The sequence below is a fragment of the Oratosquilla oratoria genome, chromosome 5 (genome assembly GCF_046742065.1).
Source record: "Oratosquilla oratoria isolate Oo_2021 chromosome 5, ASM4674206v1, whole genome shotgun sequence".
NCBI classification, from domain to species: domain Eukaryota; kingdom Metazoa; phylum Arthropoda; class Malacostraca; order Stomatopoda; family Squillidae; genus Oratosquilla; species Oratosquilla oratoria.
Genome location: NC_134781.1, coordinates 37352546 through 37372525, shown reverse-complemented (window position 1 = coordinate 37372525; position 19980 = coordinate 37352546). Strand labels below are relative to the sequence as shown.

At 41.5% G+C, this 19980-nt stretch overlaps 1 protein-coding gene across 5 annotated transcripts in view; it reads right to left on the bottom strand.

The window, feature by feature from the left end:
* The window catches only part of LOC143025466 (uncharacterized), a 350861-nt gene that overhangs the window by 315396 nt on the left and 15485 nt on the right, over positions 1-19980 (bottom strand). For 4 of the 5 annotated variants that reach the window (XR_012966392.1, XM_076185165.1, XM_076185162.1 and 1 more), the window contains exon 2: positions 7941-8023. Coding sequence is in view for 4 of the 5 variants with exons in the window: in XM_076185165.1 (XP_076041280.1) it covers positions 7941-8016 (76 nt within the window). In the remaining variant the exon portion in view is untranslated. Of the gene's footprint in view, positions 1-7940; positions 8024-18883; positions 18935-19980 lie in introns of those variants that run through there. The other variant, XM_076185164.1, reaches the window with a different exon arrangement.

Genomic DNA, 19980 nt, shown 5'->3' with positions numbered 1-19980 from the left:
ACAGACATTCCCCTCTTCCCCAAAGCCCCCTTCACCCCATCCATCCACTTCATCCTAGGACGTCCCCTCATGTTCACTCCCTCCACATCTGCCTTCCACATCTCTTTTACTAGTCTTTCTTCACTCATTCTTTCCATGTGTCCAAACCATCCTAATATTCTTTCATCAACCCTATCTCCCAACTCCCTTTCCACCCCTGTTCTCCTCACCTCCTATTTCTCACTCTATCTAGCCTAGTAACCCCCATCATACTTCTCAGACACCTCATCTCAAACACATTCAAACTCCTTCTCTCTTCCTCTCTTATGTTCCATGATTCTGCCACATACAGTGCTGTTGGCACAATCACTCCTTCATACAGTCTCCTCTTAGCATCCATTCCCAAATGTCTATTTCTCATTACACTTTTTAATCCACCAAGGCATTTACTCACTTCTCTCAATCTACATTCTACCTCCACCTTCACTCCACCTTTTCCTGCCACATTTGCACCCAAATATCTAAAACTATTCACTTCCTCCAGTCGCTCTCCCTTAATGCTCACTTCCACTTTCATCCCTTGTACATCTCATCACCTTACTTTTACCCACATTTATCTTCAGCTTTCTTCTATCACACACTCTCCCAAACTCTGTCACCAACTTCCTCAATCCCTCCTCCAATCCTGCCACAAGCGCAGTGTCATCCGCAAACAACAGCTGGCTCACCTCCCACTTTTCTCCATTTTCTTTAACCAACTCCAATCCCTTGCCCACTACCCTTGCATTTACCTCTTGCACTACCCCATCCATGTATAAGTTGAACAGCCAGGGCGACATAACGCATCCTTGACAAAGTCCCACCTTTACCTCGAACCACTCACTCTCTCCATTTCTAATCCTGACATAAGCTCTACTACTCTCATAAAAACTCTTGACAGCTCCTAGAAGCTTTCCTCCTATCCTCCTATCCCGTATATCCGCAAAACCTCCCACAGTGCCTTTCTGTCTACCCTATCGTAAGCCTTTTCCAGATCCATAAAGGCCCAAAAAACATCCTTACCCTTTCCTATAGCTTTCTCACATATCTGTCTTACCACAAAGATCTGATCTACACAACCTCTACCCATCCTAAATCCACAGTTCCTCAATAATTACTCCCTCTGTTCCTCTCCTAATCCTCTCAATCAAGATCCTCCCATAAGCCTTCCCAACTACACTTAACAAGCTAATCCCTCTGAAACTACTACATTCACACTTGTCCCCTTTTCCCTTGTAAAGTGGAACTATACAGGCACTCCTCCAGTCCTCGGGCACTCTACCCTCTCTCCAGCAAACATTAAATAACCTCATCAGCCAGTCCACCATCACTGTACCTCCTTTTTTTAGACATTCTGCATGGCATCCATCCAGACCAGGTGCCTTACCTGCTTTCATCATCTTAACAGCTGCCTTCACTTCATCCTTCCTTATTTCTCCTTCATTTTCCTCACTCATCACGGTCATTTTCTTAGCATTTCCCACTACAGCTATCTTTCCCTCCCTATCCTCCTTCACATTTAGCAACTCCCTAAAATATTCTGCCCATCTTCCCCTTACTGCCCTCTCTTCCATTATCATCTCTCCATCTGCACCTTTTACCTTTTCTTCTCTACTTGATTCGCCTCCTCTTCCTCTCTTAATTTCTTTCCAAAACATCTTTTTATTACTTTCAAAATTTTCTGTCATACTCTTACCCCATTTCACATCTGCTCTCCTCTTTGCCTCCTTTACCTTTTGCTTTACTTCTCTTTTCTTTTCTTTGTACCTCTCATATGACTCCCTCGTCCTATTTTGTAACCAATCTGTGAAAGCTCGCTTCTTCTCTTCTTCAACCTTCTTTGTTTCCTCATCCCACCATTCACTACCCTTCCTTCTATTTCCTCCTGTCCTTGTTCCACACACCATCCTTGCACACTTTGTGACTCCCTCCTTGAACCATCCCCATTCCTCCTCCACACCTAGCTCTACTCTATCCTTCACTCCCTCCCACTCCTCCTTCAGCTTCTTGTACTCCTTCTCCTTTTCATTTAAAAAGTTCACTCTATGCACCTCCCTACCTTTTGTCCTTTTCCTCTTTCTCCATCTATCCTCCACTCTCAACTTACCTTCCACCAAAAAATTATCTGATATTACTCCACCCTCTCCCCTTAGCACATGTACATCCTTAACTCTTCCTATCATAATCCTATTTACCACTACATAGTCCATTAACGCTCTATCTACCACCCTTCCCTCCACCACCCTCTCCCATGTGTACTTATGCTTGACTTTCTTCCGAAACACTGTGTTTGCTATCATCAACTCTCTCTCTAGACACATTTCCACCATCAACTCTCCACTATGATTCTTTCCTGGAACTCCACATTTCCCAACCACTCCATCAATTGGATCATTTCCTACCCTAGCATTAAGGTCCTCCAGTACTATTACATTGACACTTCTCCCTAAATCCTCTATGCACTCATTCAAATCTATCCAAAAAGCCTCCTTTTCTTCTACACTCTTCTCACTGCCAGGTCCCAATCCCCGTCCCTTTCTTCTCGCCTCTTACGATCCAAGTGGAAGTACTTGGTGGCAGTATTCTTTTCCCCCACCACAGGGAAGGTAGGCAAAAAAGGAAATGAATATTCAGAAATTGTACAGGACAGTAACAAGAGGTTGGGGGACAGCATAACGGAGGGACAGTCGTAGTATAAAAGTGTCATCATTTCTCTATGAACAGAGTTTTCCTCTGTCACAGCCAAAATGATGTGTGGCTCTGGTCCATAGGGGTGCCCCATATAGACCCTAAAGTATCAACTGCATGCCACTTTGCCACAATAACATGCAGCCAATACCCCAATGAGTGTTGCTACTTTCCTGTACACTACAATTAGGTATTTATAATTTATAATTAAGTAAATATACAGGCAACAGCCTCTGAGCAGGACCCTAAGTCACTTGGGGAAGATCTATTTTGTTGTTTCAGTATTCTTTGTATGGAGCACTGTAGTATGTGATGTTCTGTGCCTTATGTGTGGTGGTTGCATCTCGGGCAGTATGAATCTGTGGCCAGGCCTATTCTATAGTGATAATGTTTTAATGCTGAATGATGACCTGAGTGAAGGCATGCCCATGTGGTTCTTGTCAGGTGTGGGAGTGTGTTTTCTGTGGGACTTATATCTAGGGGTTGTTCTTGGAGTATCAAGTTCAGTGGTCTTTCTTGAAGGGCTTGTTTAGCAATTAAAAGGGGCAATCACAGATATTAGTCATCACTGTCTGGTTGCCACTTTTTATGTCTCTGCACTGCCTTCAGCTCTCTTTTTCAATACCATTTCCTCAGTTTCTGATTTAAAAGTCTCTCACAATCATCACCCATGGGTATTGGCTACATGTTATTGTGGCAAAGTAGCATGCAGTTGATACTTTAGGGTCTATATGGGGTGCCCCTACAGACCAGAGCCACACATAATTTTGTCTGTGATAGAGGAAAACTCTGTTCATAGAGAAATGATGACACTTTTATACTACGACTGTCCCTCCGTTATGCTTTCCCCCAACCCCTTGTTACTATCCTGTACCACTTCTCTGAATATTCATTTCCTTTTTTTGCCTACCCTGTGGTGGGGGAAAAGAATATTGCCACCAAGTATTTCCATTTGAGTCATAAGAGGCGACAAAAAACGGGATGGGGGATGGGATTAGGAGTCCTACTACCTGTAGCCCCAAAAGGGGACATTCCTAAAAAAGTAAAGGCACAAGAGGGTCTGGGAGCTTTCCAACCAGTACCCTAAGGTTTGGGTCTTTTAATGTGCATGGATGTGGTGCAGATGAGAGTAAAAGGGAAGAGATAGGTAGAATGTTTGTGAGAAGAAAGATGGATGTGCTGGCTGAGTGAAACTAAAATGAAAGGGAAGGGCGAGTGAGAGTTTGGGAGTGTAGCTGGGAGGTACTAAGGAGTGAAGAGGGGATGAGGGAGAGAAGGGGTGGCTATACTAGTAAGTGAAGAGATAAACGTGTAGTAGAGTGGAAAGAGGTTTCATCAAGGTTGATGTGGATGAAGGTGAAGCTGGGAAGGGAGATGTGGATTTTTGTAAGTGCATATGGGCCTGGTAATGAGAAGGGCAAAGAGGAAAGGGAGGCTTTTTGGATAGATTTAAATGAGTGCATAGAGGGATTAGGGAGAAATGTCAATGTAGTTGTATTGGGAGACCTTAATGCTAGGGTAGAAAATGAACCAATTGACAGAGTGATTGGGAAGTATGGAGTTCCAGGTAAAAATCTTGGTGGAGAATTGATGGTGGAGATGTGTCTTGAAAGAGTTGATGATAGCAAATACAGTGTTTAGGAAGAAAGTGAAGCATAAGTACACATGGGAGAGGGTGGGGGATGGAGTGGTGGCAGATAGAGCATTAATGGACTATAGTGTGGTGACCAGGAGTATGGTAGGAAGAGTTAAGGATGTACGTGTTCTAAGGGGAGAGAGTGGGGGAATATCAGATCATTTCCTGGTGGAAGGTAAATTGAGAGTGGAGAATAGGTGGAGAAAGAGGAAAAGGGCAGAAGGTAGGGAGGTACTTAGAGTGAACTGCTTAAATGAGAAAGAAAAGGAGTATAAGAAGAAGCAGAGAGAGGAGTGGGAGGAAGTGAAGGATAGAGTAGAACTAGGCGTGGAGGAGGAGTGGAGGAGGAATGGGGATGGTTCAAGGAGGGAGTCACATAGTGCACAAAGATGGTGTGTGGAACAAGGAGGACAGGAGGAAATAGAAGGAAGGGTAGTGAGTGGTGGAATGAGGAAGCAAAGAAGGGTGTAGAAGAGAAGAAACAGGCATTCACAGATTGATTACAAATTAGAACGAGGGAATTGTATGAGAGGTGCAAAGTAAAGAGAAGGGAAGTTAAGCATAAGATAAAGGAAACAAAGAGGAGAGCAGATGTGAAATGGGGTAAGAGTATGACAGAAATTTTTGAAAGTAATAAAAAGATGTTTTGGAAAGAAATTAAAAGAGGAAGAGGAGGCGAATCAAGTAGAGAAGAAAAGGTAAAAGGTGCAGATGTAGAAATGAAAATGGTAGAAAAGGCAGTGAGAGGAAGGTGGGCAGAGTATTTTAGAGAGGTGCTAAATGTGAAGGAGGATAGGGAGGGAAAGGTAGTTGCAGTGGGAAGTGGTAAGAAAATGACCATGATGAGTGAGGAAAATGGAGGAGAAATAGGGAAGGATGAAGTGAAAGCAGCTGTTAAGGTGATGAGAGCAGGTAAGGCACCTGGGTTGCATGGATGCCATGCAGAATGTCTGAAGAAAGGAGGTACAGTTATAGTGGACTGGCTGGTGAGGTTATTTAATGTTTGTTTAAGAGAGGGTAGAGTGCTGGATGACTGGAGAAGTGCCTGCATAGTTTCACTTTACAAGGGAAAGGGGGCCAAGTGTGAGTGTAGTAGTTTCAGTGGGATCAAATTGTTGTGTGTAGTTGGGAAGGCTTATGGGAGGGTCTTGATTGAGAGGATTAGGAGAGGAACAGAGGGAGTAATTGGTGAGGAACAGTGTGGTTTTAGGACAGGTAGGGGTTATGTAGATCAGATTTTTGTGGTAAGACAGATATGTGAGAAAGCTATAAGAAAGGGTAAGGATGTTTTTTGGGCTTTTATGGATCTGGAAAAGGCTTATGACAGGGTAGACAGGATGGCACTGTGGGAGGTACTGTAGATATATGGGATAGGAGGAAAGCTGTTAAGAGCAGTCAAGAGTTTTTACGAGAATGGTAGAGCTTGTGTTAGGATTAGAAATGGAGAGAGTGAATGGTTTGAGGTATACGTGGGACTTTGTCAGGGATGTGTTTTGTCGCCCTGGCTGTTCAATCTATATATGGATGGGGTGGTGTGAGAGGTGAATGCAAGGGTAGTGGGTCAGGGGTTGGAGATGGTTAAAGAAAATGGAGAAAAGAGGGAAGTAAGCCAGTTGTTGTTTGCTGACGGCACTGCGCTTGTAGCAAGATCAGAGGAGGGATTGAGGAAGTTAGTGACAGAGTTTGAGGTGTGTCAAAGAAGATAGCTGAAGATAAATGTGGGTAAAAGTAAGGTGATGAGATGTACAAGGGGAGAGAGTGACAGCAAGCTGGAAGTGAGCATTAAGGGTGAGAGACTAGAGGAAGTGGATAGTTTTAGATACTTGGATGCCAATGTGGCAGGAAAGGGAGGAGTGGGGGTGGAGGTAGAATGTAGATTGAGAGAAGCAAGTAAATGCCTTGGTGGATTAAAAAGTGTAATGAGAAATAGACATCTGGGAATGGATTCTAAGAGGAGGTTATATGAAGGAGTGATTGTGCCAACACCCCCTGCATGGGGCAGAAACATGGAACATAAAAGAGGAAGAGAGGAGTTTGAATGTGTTTGAGATGAGGTGTCTGAGAAGTATGATAGAGTGAGAAATGAGGAGGTGAGGAGGAGAACAGGGGTGGAAAGGGAGTTGGGAGATAAGGTTGATGAAAGAGTATTAGGATGGTTTGGACACATGGAAAGAATGAGTGAAGAAAGATTAGTAAAAGAGGTGTGGAAGGCAGAGGTGGAAGGAGTGAATATGAGGGGGCATCCTAGGATGAGATGGATGGATGGGGTAAAAGGGGAATTACAAAAGAGAGGAATGTCTGTTGAGGAAGGATGGGAGAGGACAGAAGATAGGGGTGAATGGAGAAGGGTTGTGTATGGATGATGTTGTGATGCATGAGGGGGAGTGGGTGGGGGATGGGGGGTGAGGAAGTATGTACGAGTAAAAATTTGATGCAGCCCAAAGCGATTTCTCCCCGTCTTCTCCTTTTCTCCATGAGGGGATGGAGAGGGGGGGGGGGTTCATTGAATTTATGAAGCAGCCTTGCTTTGGATGTGCTGTGTCTTGCAACACTGCTTCTGACCCAGGGCAGTGGACAGGATGCAGGGATGACCCGTCATCCAGGAGGTGCTAAAATAAGAGGAAGGGTGGAGGGGAGTGGGATATGTAGGGAATGGAATGGGTGGGAGTGATTTCTATGCCTTTTTTCTTTTTGGATACCCCCCCATGTAAGGGGGAAAAAGCCTTTGGTATATGTATGTGTGTATATATATATATATATACATATATATATATATATAAATATATATATGATAATAATAATAATAATAATAATAATAAATAAAATTACATACATGATCAATAATATATATATATATATATATATATATATATATATATATACTCGTCCCTCGATTTACGAACTAGTTACGTTCTTGAAAAACCGTTCGTATATCGAATATACTTAAATTGAGCACTTTTTTCCAATATAAACCCATTATATTATGTGAGATAGGTTATTACAAACAAATTTCATGTCCCTATAAAGTCATCACAACATTAAATATGCATAATCTTGAATACTGTTCTCTGCTAATTACATACAGACACATAAAATATTAATATGCAAAGTAGAAAACGCTTAGGAGGCACAATGTCACTTGAAATAATGCTAATAATCCATGATTAACTGAGACCGAGTGAGTAGACTGAGCAGTACATGGTGTTGTTTTGAAAACAATAACAAACTGGGCAGTTGGTTCTTTCACAGTATGTACTGTACGTATCTATTTTCACTTTTATTTTATTTTTTTCTGGACATATGGCAGTTGTTGTTTTTTTAATATTTATGATGTAAAAATAATTTTCTTTTTTTAATATTTATGATTTAAAAATACAGTAATTACAACAGGATTTTATTCATTATGGCAAATTTTTAGTTCATATTTCGATTTTTGGGAAAAAAAAATTTTGTTCGTTATAGCGAAAATTCACATATGGAGCGTTTTTAAATTGAGAAGTGTATATAGATATATGTATATATATATATATATATATATATATATATATATAAAAATATATATATATATATATATATAAAATAAAATAAATCAACTTACTTTGGAGGACCTCCCTTGCTAGAACTGGATCAATTCGAGTCTGTGCAATCAACTCCGTGATCTTTTCTGACTCCATTGCATGCCTGTAAAAAAAAAGAAAAAAAAAAAAAAAATTATATATACTGTATATAATGTAATCTACATACCAAGGGCTCCCCCTTACCAGGGAACATAAGAACAAAAGAACAAAGGAGACTGCAAGAGACCATAAGGCCTACACTAGGCAGCTCCGTATCCATCACCACCTGTCATCCATAAAGTTGTCTAATTGTTTTTTAAAACAACTGATAGTTTCAGCGCTTACTACATGGTTACTAAGTTTATTCCATTCATCGACCACCCTATTAGTAAACCAATTCTTGCCTATTTCCTTCTTGAATCTAAATTTGTCCAGTTTATACCCATTACTGCGAGTCCTGCCCTGTTGTTTTATTATGATGACCTTGTTTGCTTCACCCTTGTTATAGCCTTTGATCCACTTGAACACTTCTATTAGATCACCCCGCACTCTGCATCTTTCCAGAGAGTGTAAGTTTAGGTGCCTAAGCCTCTCTTCGTAAGGCAAATTTCTGAGTCCAGGTATCATTTTGGTCATTCTTCTCTGTACTGATTCTAGTGAATTTATGTCCATTTTGTAGGACGGAAACCAAAACTGTACCGCATAGTCAAGGATGGGTCTAACTATCGCCAGATAGTTTAATTACCTCTGCACTTCTATTCGTTACTGTCCTAGCAATGAAGCCTAATACTCTGTTAGCTTTATTTCTGGCGCTAATGCACTGCTTCCTGGTTTTAAGGTCCGGACTCACCAGAACTCCGAAGTCCCTCTCACACTCAGATTTTTCTAAGTCATAAGGCAAGGTTTGAAATTAACAGTAATTCACTAGCCAATGGCTATTAGTGGTGTATGAAACATGAATTTTGTGAAATAGTGGTTACTATTTTGTATTTTCCCATTTTCCGTGTGAAAATATGAAGTTTGTGCCTCAAAAAAATATGCTCAGATGAAACTGATTCCGAGTGTGTTTGTTGTTCCATAACACTTTAAGTCATGCATGCAGCATGTGAGCACAAGCTATTTTGCATGTGTGATACAATGTGACATACATAACATAATCAACATGATCATGAGTACAATGGTTATGTATTTACTTAATTTAATTGTATTTAACTGTAGTATACAGGAAAGGAGCAATATTCATTGGGTCCTGTCTTGTATACGCCTCATATACATGACGAGTAGTATCGCCCAGTCATATAACCCACTTCCTCACTCACTGTCTGCAGACAGTCAAAGCATCAAACGCTGACCTAAACACTCCTCATCAACCTTGCCGAGTCAACATTCGTGCTCGTGTGAACAGCACTGTCAACCACCAAACGACACACACACAGACGAACACACGCGATCAATCTAGTAGCCACCCAGTACTGACATACGATATTACGTATACTGACGGTCCTCCCCTGGATATATAATTAACATGTATGGTAGTAGACATCAATACGTAATTAATGCAGTTGCCCCACCCATGTGGGACAACAAAATAACTAAAGATAAATGTTAAGATCACGATTAAAGGCAACTCAAGAACTTGTCCATTCAGCACTTCCGGGGAACAAAACTCTCTGACAAGACGCGGACGAGAGTCGGTTCTAGTGACGTGCCCTAGTGTTAAGACTGTGTAACAGAGTGTGACTAAGTATCTTAAAGTGTGAAGAATAAAGAACAAAACTCAAATTGTGTGTGGAAGTAACCCCTTTCTGAGATGATGTAACGACCCCGTTACATCTTGTGTCTACAAGTAACGCTCGATGGAGATCATGTAACGATACCGTTACACCCATCCCGTTACATCACTGGTGGCAGCGAATCCCGCAACCCATCTTCTCCGAAGAGACTACGGTGTACCTTCTACGGTGAACCTTCAAACCCGTCCATTTTTCTCCAACTACATTCAAGTACGAACACCAACCGCACGGAATGAAACGCTCTCCACGAACAAGAACTTAGTTCACACTACACAATCCAGGGCAATCGTCACAACCGATTCCACACTACTAAAATCAACAATATCAAGGTAACATAAAATTCTTCCACTTAATTCCAATATATTCCGTAATAATAACCATACATTACCCATTCAAACCATCCCTGATACTCGCTTTGTCTCCCTTTCCATAACATGCGAGCATAATTCATCCGCCCCAGAGGATTCACACCGGCTGCGCACAGACCCGCGTAACAGCCACCTCATCCCCCCAGACAGCATACCCACCTTCCACATCAACCACCCAACCTCTTTCACCGAACGTTGCCTTCGACTACTACAATCGAAACGTCAGCAACACCACCCCCTGCCGGACATTGACATACCACTCGATTCAGCTCAAGGTATCAAGGTAACCATTATACCTACAGATACCCACGTGCCCAACGCACGTAAACCTTACTCTATACCATCTATATATATAAAATATATATTAATTCCACATTTATTAAATTTATAAATATTTGGTTTCTCTCCAAATAGAAACTTTATGTACACCCTTTTCTTTTGGTTATCATACCTTTCTCATAATTTAAACAATAGCTCTCATAATTATATGTTTCAACACTAATTATATTTTTGCCTAATTTTTAAAACAACATATATTTATATATGCAATAACTTTTACTAGATTTGACTATTACATAATATCACATTCATATGCATTCTTCCAGTTAAGTAATTCTTGTTTAAACAAAAAATATATATATATATATATATATATATATATATATACAATAACCTTTAATTGCTTTCACTACGTATTACCCATTTATATTTACATAGAACTTATACATTTTTATCAATGTAACCTATTTTACTGTAAAAAAAAATTATGACAACCATAATTAATTCTATAAGTATAATATCACAATAATTAACTCCTTACTATATCATATTATTTCCACATTTTATTATTATTATATGTATATACATATTTTTATTTCACATATGCAATCCCGTTATACTGTATAACCTTATGACAACCATAGTTAATTCTATTATAAGTATAATATCACAATAATTAACTCCTTACTATATCACATTATTTCCACATTTTATTATTATTATATGGCAGTAGACTGGAAGTGAACATTAAGGGCGAGCAACTGGAGGAAGTGGATAGTTTTAGATACTTGGGTGCAAGTGTAGCAGGAAAAGGTGGAGTGAAGGTGGAGGTAGAATGTAGATTGAGAGAAGCGAGTAAATGCCTTGGTGGTTTAAAGAGTGTAATGAGAAATAGACATTTGGGAATGGATGCGAAGAGGAGACTGTATGAAGGAGTGATTGTGCCAACAGCACTGTATGGGGCAGAAACGTGGAACATAAGAGAAGAAGAGAGAAGGAGTTTGAATGTGTTTGAGATGAGGTGTCTGAGAAGTATGGTGGGGGTTACTAGGCTAGATAGAGTGAGAAATGAGGAGGTGAGGAGGAGAACAGGGGTGAAAAAGGATTTGGGAGATAGGGTTGATGAAAGAATATTAGGATGGTTTGGACACATGGAAAGAATGAGTGAAGAAAGACTAGTAAAAGAGGTATGGAAGGCAGATGTGGAGGGAGTGAACATGAGGGGACGTCCTAGGATGAGGTGGATGGATGGGGTGAAGGGGGCTTTGGGGAAGAGGGGAATGTCTGTTGAGGAAGGAAGGGAGAGGACGGAAGACAGAGGTGAGTGGAGAATGGTTGTATATGGATGATGTTGTGACTGCATGAGGAGGAATGGGCTGGGGGGTGGGGTAGTATGTGTGAGTAAATTTTGACGCAGCCCGAAGGGATTTCTCCCCGTCCTCTCCTTATATGCAAAGGGGGACGGAGAGGGGGGGTCGCCGATTAAATGAAGCGGCCTTGCTGTGGATGTACTGTGTCTTGCGACACTGCTTCTGACCCAGGGCGGTGGGCAGGGTGCAGGGATGACCCGTCATCCAGGAGGTGCTCAGATGAGAGGAAGGGTGGGAGGGGTGTGGAGTGTATTTAGGGATGAAATGGGTGGGAGTGTTTTTATGCCTTTCCCTTTTTGGCTACCTCCCTTGGAAGGGGGAAAAAGCCTTGGTATATGTATGTATGTATGTATATATTTTTATGATTTTACATATGTAATCCCATTATACTGTATAACCGTTGACACCCTATATTCCCCCCCTCCCTTATCTAAGCATAACATATTACCCCTTAGTTACTGTATACCAAATATTTCTAATTTAACTATTTTAAACTAGACCACCCATCTCACCTAACTATTAAGTAATACATGCATCTCTAGTTAACCACTAACATGGCAACAGGAACGAGAAGCAAATTTAAAAAAGCAGTAGAAACCATCCTCTCTAAATCTAAAGAGGAAAACCCATCACGCAACTCAAAACTAGACAAAGACAATCCAGATCCTCACCAATTAAATCCACAGGTTGACATTACCAGAAAGCCCTTAGACCATAATTGCTCACTTACCTCCGACCACGACGCCCCTAAGGCAGGTACCCCTACAATCCCTTTATGAGAATGATATCTTAGCTTTTTTTAACCAACCCCCTCAAATAGACCCCTTTCACCCCTCACAACTACAACCACCCATTCCTCCCATCCAGCCAAATATGCAAACTACACCTCCTATAAGCCATAACCAGTTCAAACCCCATATCCCAACACACAATACCTCCCCTCACATTCAGCCACAGAACCAACCCTCTCAAATAGACCCCTTTCACCCCTCACAACTACAACCACCCATTCCTCCCATCCAGCCAAATATGCAAACTACACCTCCTATAAGCCAAAATCAGTCTAACCCCCATATCCCAACACACAATAACCCCCCTCCCATTCAGCCACAGTACCAAAACTTCCCCTTTCCTTCTCCCCATACCCCATCTGGTCAAGCCACCTCCACACCATACCAACAACCACCACCTAACCTTCCTCCAAACCCACAATATTATCCTTACCCACAACCTCAACCAACAATAATTAACAACTATCAAACCATAACCCCCCTCACAGAAATCCCAACCTTTTCCCAAGATAGTGGATTATCCATAAATGACTTCTTGACAGCATGTGACCTGTTTTTCTCAAAAAACCAACACTACTCTGACTCAGATAAAATTAATTTGTGCCGTCAGAAAATAGACCCATCTGACATTTGCCGTTCAAAGGCAAGGATGCTAGACAGTTTAGTTGCATGTGGAATCACATATCAAGAATATAAACACCACCTTCTAAATGTCTTTCACAACAAACAAACAAACAACATCACCTTCCTTCTCACTTTCCTCAATAACACTAGAGTCCAACCACATTCCGTTACGAACATTATGGATTTCGTAGCAAACAGAATTAAAGAAGTCAGAGAGGACCTGGAGAATAACTCTCCTTGGATCCACACTGACCAATTTGGTCAAAAGGTCATAACCACAAAAAACTTACTAACATTCTTTGAGATAGGTTTCTATCTCTCCCAACTCCCTCCAAAGTGTTTAAAGGAAGCCTCCAAAAGGGAACTAAACACTAGAAACCCTCTAGCTTATACCTATATCTTAGACATCATCAATGCTTGCAATGTATCATTATCCACCCCCCACTATCTCCCCAGACTAAATAGCCTTCAGTCACAGCAGCCCCCTCCCACCAATCAAGGACAACCTTCTAAGTGGTGCTCCTACCATTCATCACCCAGTCACAACACTAGAGACTGCATACAAAAACAACAAATGCAAACACAGGCACCACGCCACCCTATCCCTTGCTCAGTTCATGGAACCATTTCCCACACCGATGCCCAGTGTCGAACACAGCAACAACAATACCCGCAGGTACAACACCACCCCATCCCTTGCTCAGTTCATGGTACTACCTCCCATACAGATGCGCAATGCAAGGTGCAATATCAAACCATACAAGTTCCACCCCCCTCTAAACCTCCACTCCTACCTACACCAACACATCCAAACAAATACTGCAGCCTACACAAAACAACAACTCACTCCAACGAAGAGTGTTACCTACAGAAATCACAACCACAACCTCACCAGAGAACTAACAAACCGTTCACCACCCCTCGACAAACAGTTCCCTCCCACACGACACGCACAACTCAACACGGATTGGGGGAACGTCTACCAGCCTCACGCACCAAACCACCATAGGAATATCTCACAAACAACACAACTACGTCACCCTAAAAGTGACTTTAGATCAACTCACAGTTGACATGATGGTTGATACAGGAACAAACCTGAACATCATCCCAAGAGCTCTCTATGAAGCATTAAATGACCCACCCCAAATTCAATTTTCCAATATGGAAGGACTCCTAATAGAAGGGAGCACCATTTCTCTACACGACACCATAGACTTAAACATAGAAGTCAACAACTTCCAAGTAGGTTTCACACCTTTCCACATAGCTGACGAATGGAGTCTCGATCAACAAGGTATAATAGGATTAAAATCATTGAGGACATGGAAAACTATTATAGACCTAGACAAAAATAACATCTTCTCAGATGTGAATGATGAGCCAACTGTCACTGAGACACCCGACTCAGACACACAACCTCTCTCATGTCTCCCTTCCTCAAATACTCCAATTCCAACTAACAGCTATTCCTTCCGACCACCCCCTTATGTCACCTCAAAGGCATTGATGTCTAACACAGTCATCATTCCCCCTAGACATTCCATGACTGTCCCACTATTCATACCCGGAGCAATCGGACATCAGGACGCCATAATTGACTCAGAAACGTCTAGACTTACCAACATCTCAATTGAACACTCTTGGGACATAATCCAGGAAAATAGAACGGCCTTAGCCATGTTAACTAACCTCTCAGACCAACACCGTAAAATCAAGAAGAATACTAACATTTGCGCAGTCCACCTCCATAATTCCCCTATCCAGGAACCACTCCCTCAACACATCAACCCAGTAAGACCAACACAACCCCTCACCCCTATCAATCCAGACCAAATCATAACATCAGCTGACGGAGAAATTCATAACGAGCTATTAGCTCTCCTACAGAGGAATAGATCAGCTGTCGCCTTAGAAGGTGAACCACTAGGCAAATGTGATATAATCAAACATCACATCCAAATTCCCCCTAACACCCCCCCTTCATACACCCCCGCTTACCGCATACCTCACAGTAGGAAATCCCAAGTCAATAGCAGTGTACAAGAGATGATACACCAAGGCGTAATTTCCCATTCAGACTCCCCATGGAACAGTCCCCTCTTTTTGGTCCCTAAGAAAGACGGAACCTTACGCCCTGTTGTAGATTTTAGGAGTGTCAATCATCTAACTCAATCTGACCCCCTCCCACTACCTGCCATGCAGGACGTCCTCCAATCAATAGGGAACAATAACACAGTTTTTTCCACCATCGACCTTAAGTCTGCCTTCTGGCAAGTGGAATTATCTGATGAATCTAAACCCGTAACTGCATTCTCCACTGATAAGGGACACTTTCATTTCGAACGTATGCCCTTTGGCCTCAAGAATGCCCCCTCAACCCAACAACGGTTGATGACCCGCATATTCAGTGACATGATAGGAGTCTCATTATTCGTCTATTTAGACGACCTCATTATATATAGTCCCACAGAAAGAGACCACCTTAACACTTTAGAGATTGTCATCAAACGTCTCAAATATACGGGGTTAAAGATTCAATTAAAGAAATGTAGATTCCTCATGAAGGAACTCACCTTCCTAGGCCATAAAGTGGATGCAAAGGGGATTCATACAAACACAGATAAAATAGATACAATAAACAATTTCCCAACCCCCAGAAACACAAATGAAACACGAAGTTTCATAGGGTTAGCCTCATACTACAGACATTTCATTCACAATTTTGCACACATAGCTTCCCCCCTAACCAAATTCACAAGGAAAGGCGAACCATTTCAATGGTCAGAAACAGAACAACAAAGTTTCGACACACTGAAACACTCTCTGACCACAGCCCCTGTACTAGCCTTCCCTGACATGAAGAAAGAATTCTTTCTTTACACAGACGCCTCCTCTAAAGGAATAGGCGCAGTCCTACAACAGAAAGATGACAATGGCAAAGAGCACCCCATAGCCTACGCAAGTAGAGTCCTCAATAAAGCTGAAAGTAACTACTCAACGACACACAAAGAAGGACTTGCAATCATATGGGCACTAAAACACTTTAAATACCTCATTTAGGCTACAAGATTACCATACTAACAGACCACCAACCCCTAGTCTATCTTTTTAACTCCAAAGACTTACATGGGAGAGTTGCTAGATGGAAAGTAAGTCTCCTTGATTACGATCCCAAGATTGTATACTTAGCTGGGAAAGCTAACGTAGTGGCAGATTGCCTGAGCAGACAAACCTACATCACCCCCATAACCCAAACCACATGCATACCTATGCAAGAACTCACAGAGGAAACTGAAAGAGACCCTATATGGTCTCCAATAAAACAACATCTCCTTTCACAAACCCCCTTACAGTCCCGACCACCTGTCCCTATAGAGGAGCTCAAACTGGTCGACGGAGTCATAAGGAGAACCACTAATACCAGAGAGGTTACTGTTATCCCCAGAGTCCAAGTCCCCAATATATATATATTGACTATATTATGACAAATAAGATTGAAGGTGAAAGAAGTTGACGAGGAGAAATGGGGGAATTTTTACGCCTTAACGTTTCGACCCGCAGGGTCTTGATCACAAAGCTAACAACTCAAACGTAACCGGATATTTTATACACGGACGGGTCATCTTATGGGACGCTTCAGAGAGCTTGTTATTTTATCTGCATATTCTTTTATTATTAATAAGCTTGTGGCTTTTGCTAAACATATAAATCCTTCTCTATGGTTAATGTTGTTATTAGTGTTGATATATGCTGCCTCAATTGTCTTCCTTAGTTTCTTGGATGATCCTTTATTTAATACGGTTGTGTTGTTCCAGTCTGGAAGGTGACCATGTTTATCCACATGTATTACTATGGAGTTAGATGTCCTATGGGCTTTTACGTCATTTTTATGTTCATTTATCCTTTTATTAAGTCCGCGACCAGATTCACCAAAATATGAAGAGGGACAGCTATTATAATGGGTTTCTTCCTCAGAGCATTTCGTATATGCAGTAAAGAATTTCTAGATCCTGAATTACAACATATTACTGAGACTTTCATCAAACTCAAATATCCAAAAGGTCTCTTATGTAGGTTGAAAAAGAAAGCCAAAGAAATAATTAACAAAAGTAAAGATGAAAATAGAAATAAGAATGATAATAAATGTAATAATGTAACCAGATATATCACAGTACCAAACTCTAATGTTAATTCATACCTAGACATTTTTCTCCTAAAAGCGGGCATCAAAATAGCCAGGACATCAGGTAGCAAAGTAGGACATTTGGTAACACGTAGCAACAATAATCCCACTAACGAAAACAGCGTTGTTTATAAAATCCCGTGTAAAAGCTGTCCCTCTTCATATTTTGGTGAATCTGGTCGCGGACTTAATAAAAGGATAAATGAACATAAAAATGACGTAAAAGCCCATAGGACATCTAACTCCATAGTAATACATGTGGATAAACATGGTCACCTTCCAGACTGGAACAACACAACCGTATTAAATAAAGGATCATCCAAGAAACTAAGGAAGACAATTGAGGCAGCATATATCAACACTAATAACAACATTAACCATAGAGAAGGATTTATATGTTTAGCAAAAGCCACAAGCTTATTAATAATAAAAGAATACGCAGATAAAATAACAAGCTCTCCGAAGCGTCCCATAAGATGACCCGTCCGTGTATAAAATATCCGGTTACGTTTGAGTTGTTAGCTTTGTGATCAAGACCCTGCGGGTCGAAACGTTAAGGCGTAAAAATTCCCCCATTTCTCCTCCTCAACTTCTTTCACCTTCAATCATATATATATATATATATATATATATATATATATATATATATATATATATATATATATATATATATATATATGAAGGGTAATATATACTGTATATATATTAAGTCCAACTTGCGTCCAGATTGTCTTACTCTCTGTCGGAACCGAACTCAGTCGTAAGTCAACGACTACCTGTACCTGTTAACCCCAATTGCTGTGCCCTGCCCCAGTCAGTCAACACCCAGGAATGACTTCGACTGCTTCAATAAGCGAGGCCTCCACTTCATGCACTTGAATGCTAGAAGCATTCTACCAAAGATAGATGAGTTCTGTCTACCAATGGAGCACACCAGGGCAGCAGTCATTGGTGTCACCAAAACCTAGCTAGACAGTACCATCTCAGACTCAGAAATTGCGATACCAGGTAATAGTGTTGTGCATAATGATAGAAAGAGTGCTAGAGGAGGGGTCTCGAAGCTGTCTGAATAGAAATACTGTTACCTAAGTTGCATCCCACCTTATGTGTGGTCTGTTACAGACCACCGAAACAGATGTCTTTCTATAGCACATTAGAAACTACATGTTTCAACCGGGTCAATATGCATGGCCAAGAAATTATTATCCTAGGTGATTTTAATACAAATCAGGTGAGTATAAAGAATATTCTTGTTAAGGCAATAAAGGACTTGCTAAAATCTTATGGCCTGATACAACTGATTGATGAGTCTACTAGAATAACAGGCACTTCCAGGTCCATCATAGATCTTATCCTGGTATCTGACTGCAATAAGATAACACAGCCTGGTGCTTGTGATTATGGTCTTAGTGACCACAAGCTCATATATTGTACTAGAAAAGCTAGGAAGATGACTTACAATAAGCACAACACAGTAAATCATAGTTACAGAAGAGATCTGAAGAAGAACAGTTTTCCACACAGAGTGATGGACACTTGGATCAAGCTGGATGAAAAAATAGTGTGCACAAACCATTCATAAATTGAAGAGTAAAGTAGACACTGTGAGATACAAAGGCAGGACACCATGAGCATCTCCCCTTCCTGTAAAATACAACTAGGTACATACATACATACATATACCAAGGCTTTTTTTCCCCTTACCAGGGGGGTAGCCAAAAAGGACAAGGCACAAAAACATTCCCACCCATTTCATCCCTGAAAACACTCCACACCCCTCCACCCTCCCTCCCATCTTAGCACCTCCTAGATGACGGGTCATCCCTGCACCCTGTCCACTGCCCTGGGTCAGAAGCAGTGTCGCAGGACACAGCACATCTACAGCAAGGCCGCTTCATTAAATCGGCGACCCCCCCTCTCCGTCCCCCCATATAAAGGAGAGGACGGGGAGAAATCCCTTCGGGCTGCGTCAAAAATTTTTGCTCACACACACTACCTCACCCCCATTCCCCCGTCCAATCCACCTCATGCATCACAACATTTTCCATATACAACCATTCTCCATTCACCCCTGTCTTCTGTCCTCTCCCGTCCTTCCTCAACCGACATTCCCCTCTTCCCCAAAGCCCCCTTCACCCCATCCATCCATCTCATCCTAGGACGTCCACTCATGTTCACTCCCTCCACATCTGCCTTCCATACCTCCTTTACTAGTCTTTCTTCACTCATTCTTTCCATGTGTCCAAACCATCCTAATACTCTTTCATCCACCCTATCTCCCAGCTCCCTTTCCACCCATGTTCTCCTCCTCACTTCCTCATTTCTCACTCTATCTAGCCTAGTAACCCCCATCATACTTCTCAGACACTTCATCTCAAACACATTCAAGTTCCTTCTCTCTTCCTCTCTCATGTTCCATGTTTCTGCTCCATACAGTGCTGTTGGCAGGAAAGGGTGGAGTGAAGGTGGAGGTAGAGTGTAGATTGAGAGAAGCGAGTAAATGCCTTGGTGGTTTAAAAAGTGTAATGAGGAATAGGAATCTGGGAATGGATGCTAAGAGGAGACTGTATGAAGGAGTGATTGTGCCAACAACTAGGTAAACTAGGTAAATACAAGTAAACTATTTCAGTTGAAAAAAAAAAAAAAAAAAACAGAATATAACCTTATGCA